The sequence below is a fragment of the Elgaria multicarinata genome, chromosome 3 (assembly GCF_023053635.1).
Source record: "Elgaria multicarinata webbii isolate HBS135686 ecotype San Diego chromosome 3, rElgMul1.1.pri, whole genome shotgun sequence".
NCBI classification, from domain to species: Eukaryota; Metazoa; Chordata; class Lepidosauria; order Squamata; family Anguidae; genus Elgaria; species Elgaria multicarinata.
The window spans coordinates 166804832-166815044 of record NC_086173.1 but is presented as its reverse complement, the minus strand read 5'-3'; the positions used below and the strand labels follow the sequence as shown (position 1 = coordinate 166815044).

At 47.1% G+C, this 10213-nt stretch overlaps 1 protein-coding gene across 1 annotated transcript; it reads left to right on the top strand.

Annotated features, from left to right (window-relative positions):
* Positions 1-2038: 2038 nt before the first annotated feature.
* On the top strand, positions 2039-8052 carry LOC134395751 (vomeronasal type-2 receptor 26-like). Its single transcript, XM_063121913.1, has 2 exons — positions 2039-2767; positions 7927-8052. The coding sequence occupies exons 1-2, from the start codon at positions 2039-2041 to the stop codon at positions 8050-8052; spliced, it is 855 nt and encodes a 284-aa protein (XP_062977983.1).
* The last annotated feature ends 2161 nt before the right edge of the window (positions 8053-10213 follow it).

Genomic DNA, 10213 nt, shown 5'->3' with positions numbered 1-10213 from the left:
ACTGGGTGCTGTTTCCCAATAAGACTCATGGAAGAGTGAAAATTGGGAATATAAAGAAACAAGGAACCTCTGATATAAAGCTAACCATTAACCCAGAAGCCATTATGTGGCCCAAGTATTTTAATGAGGTTGTGGGAATTATTACTGTCACATTATTGGCCTATGACTTTTTTAAAAGCCAACAATCCGCAGAAAAACGCATGTGATACTACTAGATTTGTCCTTGTAGATATTGTTCTGGATTCATCCTTGTAGATATTGGTATGTCATGACCCCAAATAGCAAAGGACATACTGACTTTCAATGATGGGAGTTGTAGTCCAACACCTTTGGAGGGCACCAGGTTGGGGAAGAGCTGCTCTAAACAAAAAAAGAGAAGTAGGTGGCCCTAAGTTGTTAGTCATCAGTTTTCCACAACCCCACCGTCACCTCTGCATATCCTATTCTCCATCCTGTCCTCATGGTTTATCTACTTTGGGAGAATGAGAATTTCACTGGCACTTTCTGCCCCCTTAGGGAGGATGTGGCGTTATAGGCTTGTGAGCCTTAACTCCCAATTTCCCTGCTTTTTGGTGCTTGGTTGAAAACTGTAGAGCCTTAACATTGGTTCGTAAACCATAGGTTTTTGTTTAATGAATATTTGTAATAGTTGTTCCATATATTTTCCTTGATGTGCCTTCTCTTTATTATTAGACTGCTCCTCTGTCCAGATGTGTCAAGACCTGTCGCCCTGGATATGCCAAGGAGGTCCAGGAAGGAGAGCCACCTTGCTGCTATGCCTGTACTCCTTGTGAGGAAGGGACAGTCTCCACTCTGGAAGGTGGGCGACCTCAGACGAACTAACTGAATATGTGAACCTGCCCAATAGTCTCCCATACCCTCTTTTGATTAATTTTTCTATTCCTTAAACCAGGGGTCCCCAACCCCCGGGCCATGGACCGGTACCGGTCCATGGCCTGTTAGGAACCGGGCCACGCAGGTGAGCTGCCCCCACCCACTCACCCAGACCCCAGCGCACCTGGGCACGGGGAGCCACCCCGCCCACCCAGCCGAAGTGAAGCCAGGACACCAGGGCAGGGTGGGGCAGCTTCATAACGGGGTGTGTGTGTGTGTGTGTGTGTGTGTGTGTGTGTGTGTGTGTTTGAGGGGATGGTTAAGGGATGATTCATGCACATTACATTTATTGTGCACTTTATTTCTATTATTATTACATTGTATTATATAATGAATTAATTATACAACTCACCATAATGCAGAATCAGTGGGAGCCCTGAGCTTGTTTTCCTGTTTCTGTCCAGTCTACTCCGTAATCTCGTTTTGGTTGTTGTCCACGCAGAAAACCCCGCTTCACAAAGATAGGATGTTGGAAATGGAAGCTCTCCAGCGACATTTGTTTTTTATTCGTTTTGGCTAGGGTTACGGTTAGGGAGGCGCCAAGGTAAGGGGGGCCTCTTCGCTTCAGCTGGGCACCCGTGGCCTGTTAGGAAGCAAAGCCACGCCCGTGGCCTGTTAGGAACCGGGATGCTCAGGTGGGCTGCTTTCACTCACCCACCCCCACCCCCACCCCAGTGTGCCTGGGTGCGGGGCGCTGTCTTGCCTGCCCAGCCGAGGCAGGGTCAAGATGCTGGAGCAGGCAGGCGGCTTCGGAAAGGCCCTACTTCAGCTCAGTCATCCTTCCTACCCATGACCTTTGGAAGGCTTCTCCCTAACATAGCCAGAGTTACAGCTAGTTTCAGAAGCAAACTTGCAAAGATCCATTCCCTCACGAAGTAATGAGCACTTGACTTTCAAAAAGCAACATACTCAGAATAGTGTATTCTATTCTGTGATGTCTCACAAACCCAGCTTTCCTGGTCTGCTGAGAAGATCATCCTTCGGTGATGAGGGCTTGAGTTGAACCTTGTGGTCTTAAAGCAGTCCTTCTACCAAGAAGCATTTCCTTTTCTCTGTGCCCTGGTATACACTGCTGTCTCCTGACATGTCCACCTCTCTTCCAAATGGGATAAAACTCAGACTGGTCTGAATATTTAAGATAGTCATGTTTAAATCACTCTCCTTTTCAGATGCAGACCATTGCACCAAGTGTCCAGAAGATCAACATCCCAACAAGTCCCGAGATCAGTGTGTCCCCAAGATTATAACTTTCCTGTCTTATGAAGAACCTTTGGGGATCGTCCTGATGTCTCTTGCTCTATTGTGGTCCTTAATTACTGGGGTTGTTTTAGCCATCTTCATTAAATACTTAGAAACTCCCATAGTCAAAGCCAACAACAGGGGCCTCTCCTACGTTCTCCTCATCTCCATCCTGCTTTCCTTCTTGTCCTCCTTCCTGTTCATTGGCCGGCCAAGGAAAATAACCTGCCTCCTCCGACAAACGGCCTTCAGCATCATCTTCTCAGTTGCTGTCTCTTTGCTGTTGGCCAAAACCATCACTGTAGTGCTGGCCTTCCTGGCCACAAAGCCAGGGAACAAGGTCAAGAGATGGCTGGGGAAGGGAATGGCCAATGCCATTGTCATTTCATGTTCCAGTGTCCAAGTTGTCATCTGCTCCATTTGGCTGGGCATCTCTCCACCCTTCCCTGACACTGACATGCACTCTCAGTCTGGACAGATCATCCTGCAATGCAACGAAGGGTCCGTCACCATGTTCTATGCTGCCCTTGGCTACATGGGCTTCCTGGCTGCCATCTGCTTCACGGTGGCTTTCCTAGCCAGGAAGCTGCCTGGGGCATTCAATGAAGCCAAGCTGATCACCTTCAGCATGCTGGTCTTCTGCAGCGTTTGGGTGTCCTTTGTGCCCACCTACCTGAGCACCAAGGGGAAATACATGGTAGCCGTGCAGGTCTTCTCTATCTTGGCTTCCAGTGCTGGGTTGTTGGGCTGCATTTTTATTCCCAAATGCTACATTATTGTACTGAGGCCTGGTCTGAATACAAAGGAGCATCTCATGATGAAAACTAAAGATAGAGCATCACGAAGAAAGGAAGGTAAGCGGCCATCAGTGGGACTGCCTTGGCCTGCACTTCTCACCCACCAAGTGCTCCATTGGGGGCGTGTACTGAAAGGCTGGGTGTTAGAAATGTACTCAGGGAGGCCTCCTCAGATGAGGATGAGGAGGAAAGCACTCCTTCAGGAGAGGGAGTGTCTGCTCCCACAGTCGAGCTAGAGATGGGCTCGCAGAGGGAGGAAGTTCCCAGAACAGAGGCGATGCCAGAGGCACAGGTTGACCAGGACCTGGCCTTACCTGAAGTTCCTAGGGAGGTGGAGGTAGAGCCGCCCAGTCCTCGGGAACGCTGATGGCACAAGCGAGCGGTACAGTTGCAGTCAGTCAGAAGGAGTGTGCGCATGCACAATTGGCAGGAGAGGAATGTGATGCTTAAATAGCAGGCTGATGTGATGAGGCACAGCTGGGGGAGAGGGCGGAGGTCATCTGCCTGGGTTAGAAAAGGAGGAAGCGGGATGCCTTGCGCTTCCTGGCAGACACCTGGGATAATTCCTAGTAGCCAGCCTGTTCCATGCTCTGACTCTGCGTCACCAGACCTTGCTTCTTCCGTGTAGATCCAGCTTTCGTTTTCGTTAATTTCTTTTGGAGAGATGGGGTAGATTCTAACCTTGAACAACCCTGGCAAATTTAATATATTCCACAGAGATGTCTCAGAATGTCCCTGACTTCTTTCTTTGCTTGCTTGTTCCTTCCTTTCTCTCACTTTTGTGTGTGTGTGTGCGTGTGCGCGCGCGCGACATAAAATATAATGTATACATTCAGATTTATATATTTTTAAAGAGTCTGAGAGGCAGAACTTTCAGGAGAGCCAAACAGAAGTGAAAATTAATATAACTAAAGATGCTTGTGCAAATAGTGAGTGTGTTTACATCTATGCCCTCAAACAGTGGTAGTTTATGCCACCAGTAAGTTCTCAGCAGTAAAGTTCTTCACTTACTTACCATCCATCTTACTGATTCAGTTGACTTTCCACTGAGGGCTAACATCTGCAAAAAGTAATGGGGAAATGAATCTAAATTTACTCTGAAAGACCAAAGACCTTTTTATTCTCAGTATTTTAACACTTAATTTTAACTTAAATTTAAATTTACTGTTTTAACTCTGTATTTTAATTTTATATCAATTTTGCCGCGTGGTTTTTATCCTGGTTGTGCTTTTTATACTGTATTTTGTATTTGTGCTTTTAACCTGTTGGTTGTTTTATGATGGTTTTAATTTTTGTGAACCGCCCAGAGAGCTTCGGCTATTGGGCGGTATAAAAATGTAATAAATAAATAAATAAATAAAAAAGCTCTCGACTTTGGCCTGATTTACATCACTTCTCTGTTTCACTCCTGCCCTCGACTTCGGACTGTTCTGACACTGCTTCTCCATCCTGCTCCTGCCTCCCTGTGACCCCGGACCGGCTGACCATGCTTCCTGGCTTCCGATCCAGTTGGTTGTCTTGGGCTCAGACTTGACAACCATTACTAAGCTCCTGTTCCAGATGCTGCTGACCTGAGCTCTCACACACCGAGACTCTGAAACCTGACCCTGCTACTCGCTTATCTCATTGTTGTACTGGCTAAGAGATTTATTAGCTGGGTAATGGGATTTGCCTAATAAAACACTTAAAAGCAGATATCTCTTGTGGCTGCCTTCCTAACACTGGGCCAGATACTTCACCCCCATGTTGGGTCTGTTTCTGGGCATGCAGAGAGTGCCTCCCCTTCCTCTCTCCCTCTTAAGGGCAAAGGCTATGCACTTGCTTCCCCCAGATTCTGAGAAAACAGTGATAACAGAATGGAGTGCCTTTGAGCATGTTCAGCCCCTCAAAGCCATGCTGTTATATCTATTTACATTTCAAAACCATGCGGAGGGTGGGAGGAGGCACTACAAATGGACACAGCCCATTTATGTGTGTTGTTTCCTTTTATGTAATGGCCTTGCGTGGCGCAGAGTGGTAAAGCAGCAGTTTCGGCAGCTGAAACTCTCCCCACAGCCTGAGTTCGATCCCAGCGGAAGCTGGTTTCAGGCAGCCGGCTCGGGTTGACTCAGCCTTCCATCCTCCTGAGGTCGGTAAAATGAGTACTCAGTTAGCTGGGGAAAAGGTAATAATGGCCGGGGAAGGCAACGGCAAACCACCCCGCTATGAGGCCTGCCAAGAAAACGTCAGCGAAAGCTGGCGTCCCTCCAAGAGTCAGTAATGACTCAGTGCTTGCACAAGAGGTTCCTTTCCTTTCCTTCCTTTTATGTGGAATTGAGTTGACTGCTTGAGGCCAACCTTAGGAATTGGAGTTGTGAAAAAAACACAGCAGCCACCTGCCTGTGCACTCGCAATGGCCACCAAAGGCCAAGTCTGGCTTCCTGCCCAAGGCATGCTGGGAGTCGTAGGCGTAAACATAAGCTTTTATTAAATTCTTTAAAAACACTTAAAGCCCCAAAATCCAAATTCCTAGATTTTTCTGGTACATTGTACAGCCGGACCTCTCACCGTGTCAAATTTCAAGTTTCTAACTCATCTGGAAGTGGGTAAACATTTCTGAACAGACGTGACACACACACATACTTTCGGCTTTATAGGTTGAGATTTTATATTTTGTTTTATATTTATTTTATATTTTAAAAGTACAAAATTAAAGGCATGGCCAAATAAAACACCACCATCAGGAACAACATGATTTAATATTATATTAAATGGAGCCAAACATTTGGTGCATCAATGATCCTGAGACACTCAGAATGTGGGCTGAGATGGAGTGGAAGAGGCCTCTGCAAGGCTGACATTTACAGTCATTCCATTTGTGTCTGAAGCCATGGCTGGACTCCATCTATACCTAAGGCTCCGCCATCATCAGTAATGTTAATCATAGAATCATAGAATAGCAGAGTTGGAAGGGGCCTACAAGGCCATCAAGCCCAACCCCCTGCTCAATGCAGGAATCCACCCTAAAGCATCCCTGACAGATGGTTGTCCAGCTGCCTCTTGAAGGACTCTAGTGTGGGAGAGCCCACCACCTCACCAGGCAACTGATTCCATTGTTGTACTGCTCTAACAGTCAGGAAGTTTTTCCTGATGTCCAGCTGGAATCTGGCTTCCTTTAACTTGAGCCCGTTATTCCGTGTCCTGCAGTCTGGGACATGTAACAGTCTGAATCTCCCTTATGAGGTTAAATCAGTAGATGAGTTGAAAATGATGTTACTATATCACCTCAGAGGCAGGGGTGCTGGAGAGGCAGAGGTAAATCCACCAAGACATGGAATACAGAAATGCCACCACATGTGAGGTTACCTGACCCAGGTCACATCACAACTAGTGGATGTGTCAGGTAATGTCATAACCCTCTCCACTGTTAGATAGGGTGACCCTATGAAAAGGACGACAGGGCTCCTGTATCTTTAACAGTTGTATTAGGGTGACCATATGAAAAGGAGGACAGGGCTCCTGTATCTTTAACAGTTGTGTTGAAAAGGAAATTTCAGCAGGTGTCATTTGTATATATGGGGAGCCTGGTGAAATTTCCTCTTCATCACAACAGTTAAAGCTGCTGGTGCCCTGCCCTCTTTTGTATCTGGTCAAGAGGACAGGGCTCCTGCACCTTTAACTGTTGTGTTTAAGAGGGAATTTCACCAGGCTCCCCATATATACAAATGTAGGGTGACCATATTTTGGAAACCAAAAAGGAGGACAACATGGCCGCAACATGTCCAGCCCCCAAGGGGGCGTGCCCACCCGAACATAGCCTTGGTCACATGTCTGATTTCACAGCACACAATTAAGACAAAACTGTTCTACATAACACCTTAATGTTAAAATCACTGGAAAAAAGAACAAGTGAGACATTCAATGTATCTGAAGTTAACTTCATTCACTCCTGCTTTTGCTATACTCCGTGTGATAAAGTCTCCCTTTCCTTTAAATATCTTTTCTGACTGCAAATCCTTCACTGGATGACCATAGTCTCACCGATCTAAACATTTAACACTCTTTCCCCATCACCTTCCTCATATCCATACTCACAGATTCAACCAGTTGTTGACTAGGAACTCACAAGCAGGACATGAGTCCATCAGTACCCTCCCACCCATGTTCCCCAGCAACTGCTATACATTGGCTTTCCACATCTACTACTGAAGGTAGCATATAGCCATGAGGACTAGTAACCATTGATACCCTTCTCCTCTGGGAATTTACAATATCTAAGTCCCTTTTAAAGCCATCCAAACTACACCTTATGGTTGCAAATTCCATAACTGAACTATGTGCTGTGTGAAGAAATAATTTCTTTTATGTGTCCTGAATCTCCCATGGGTAAGAGTAAATGTCAATTTAAACCTTGTGTGTGGAAGTATTCTTTGTTAACCTTGCTTAGTGTATAAACCTATATACATATTAGAAACACACAGTTAGATATAAAAATAGTGCATGAATTATTGCCCATTGATATCTGCATAATAAGAAGAGTGCTTCTTTTAATAAAATAAAAGCCTTTATATATTATGGCAAGAAAAATAAATAAAATATTTCTCCCTTTTTAAAGAACCAGTGACCGGTTTTAGGCTGTTTTTAAATGTTGCAGATTATATTTTATTGTATTGTATTGTTGATTATTTTTATGCTGATTTGTTGTGTACTTGAACATTTTATTTGGAGGACAAGATATAAACATTAATTATAAATTAATGATTTCACTAAAACTAGAGAAATCAGCTTAAGTCCTTGATTTCAGCTTCTCTTTTGGTTAGGCTCTAGAATGTCAGTTTTTTCATATTATTTGTTATAGGACAATGTTTCTTCTATGCCTAAAAGCTGGTGAAGAAAAGGCTTCCTCTGAAGGGTCTTAGCCTCCTCTTCCCCACCTCCAGGGCCTCTTCTTTTGCTGATGCAGTGACTTCACCTCCTCACATACCTTCACCCCATGCTGGTCCTTTGCCCCATGCAGGTCCTCCTCCTGCTGCTAGTCCAACTGGTGGTGCTGCTGGTGCTGCACCTTGGCCTCACTGCTGATGCTGAAGCTGGAAATGCATCTCCCAAGCCCCTCCACCACATCGCCTCGGCCAAGAAATAGCAGCAGCCACCAATACGCCGCCAAGGATGCCTCCATGCCCACAGGCGCCAAGTGCAGTCCATCAGCCTCAACAGCAGCGGTGGCTCCCCCCGCTAGACTTCACGAAGGCCCTGGCGCCTTGAGTCCTGACAGCATGCACACTGATCAGCAAGGGCCACTTCTTGCTCTACCCCATCATGCAGCCGCTGGGCTTCATCATGTCCCAAGCGGCCCTCAAGAGCCACCCAGGCCAGGAGCCACCACACAGGGGCTCACTGCTGCCTGCCGCCAACCCCAGCCTGGACCCAGCTGAACAGCAGCACTGCTGCCATCTCGGCACCAGGTGGCTGCTGCAGTGTGCCCTTGGAGAAGGCCGCCACTGCCACCTCTTCCTCAGTGGCCGCCTGCTCCTCGTCCGCTGCAGCCTCCTGTGCACCGCCCACCTTGTCCATCCGGGGCTCTCCTTGGTCTACATCATCACGTCGACCGAGAAGAGCCCCGGATGGATGAGGTGGGCATGGCTTAAACTGGGCGTTTCTGCGTTTTGGAAAAGCATGGCTTAAGGCTCTCTCAGCTTCCATCGGGGCCTCTCCTTGGTCACCATGGTGACGACGACCAAGGAGAGGTCCCAATGGAAGCCAGGAGAGCTTTAAACAGGGTTTTCTTTTCTTTTACCACTTTCCGCAGACAAAAAGGGGAAATCGGGGTTTTCCCCCCAGACACGATTTGCCCCCCCCCCCCCCCGTGTCTGGACATGTCCGGTCAAAACCAGACATATGGTCATCCAAATTTAGTTTGAGAATCACAGTTTGCCTGCTCTCGGCCATGGTTCCATTTAAAACAAAAAACAAAATCTCAAGTGTCGTTTGCTGTGTGTGTGGTGTCAGTAATTAAATCGACCACTTACTCAGTCTCTAGTTACTTAAAGAAGGAACTACTGCTCCCTGGAAAGTCTTGTATGACTTACAGGAGAATTGCTTTAAATAGAGTAAGAGCTTTGCTAGACGAGGGTTTAGCATGGGCTGATACCTGGGATCGCCCCTGTGCGTCCAGATGATGCACAGGGGATCCTGGGCTCAGGCAGGGGTCAACCCTCCCTTGCCCTGGGGTAACGGGCACCACTTTTGGCCCAGTATTTCCGCAGTCCTGGGCTGAGCCCGGGACTGCGGAAGGTGTAGACCAGTCCGCGGCTTCTCCTGTCTATGCACACTTACTTGCGCATAACTGGGAGAAGCCGTGCATGGTCCACAGTGCTCCCCAGGAGCACTGCACCCATCAGGTTGCCTTCAGCCTCTCTCTGACTTATGCTAGCCTGCCAGCATTTCCACCCTCAAATAATCCCCTACCCCCTCTCTCTCTGTCAAAGTCTCCCAATGGTCCAGCGAGGCTGTGCACTTGTACCCTGTGGCTGGGGATAGGGCAACAGCTTATGGCTTGGTTGCATCCGGTGACTCTTCTATTTTTAAAAAACTCCATCACCAACCGCCTCTGCCTGCACCAAAACTAGGCTCTGAGACACTCTTAAAAAGGCTCTGTATGGTACAGTAGCCTCTCAGGGATCAGCTACAGCCATCTCTGAGTTGTGTCTTCAGTCTAACTCTGTCTCTAAGAGATATGCCAGCCAGCCAAAGCCACAAATCTATCTATTTTTCTCTGGTATGCATTTCAAATGTTCTGCATTGCATCCCAGCAGTGCAGTCAGAGCCTAGCTCACAAGTGTACAAAGGGAAGTGGAAGGGAAGTGGTAGTGAAGCAAAGCAATGATATGCCAGGTTCCAACATTTGCAGCAACAGGGCATCCGTAAAGAAGAGAGCCTCTCTCTCGACTGGCACCCTACTGTTGGTCATGAGAGTTTTTCTCTAAAGATGACCCTTCATCACCCATGATGTGGAAATTTGAGAAAAAGGCCTCTGGCCCATTCTGTTTTGCCCTGAGGGCTGCTTAGACTGACCTCTCCTTTCCCACATTTTGATTTGTGGATGCCTTGCCTCTGCTGAGCTCCAGGTACCCGACTGCACACCAAATCTGCAACAGGAAAGGTGCCCTGCTTTCCCAGAACGTCTTACCTAAAGACTAGAGATCTCCTTAATGCCAAGGGCTGAAACTGCTCAGTGTGCAACACCCCAAAGAGTTTGAAGGATATGGCTCCAGCAGTTTTAAAGCACAATAATTTTAAAACTT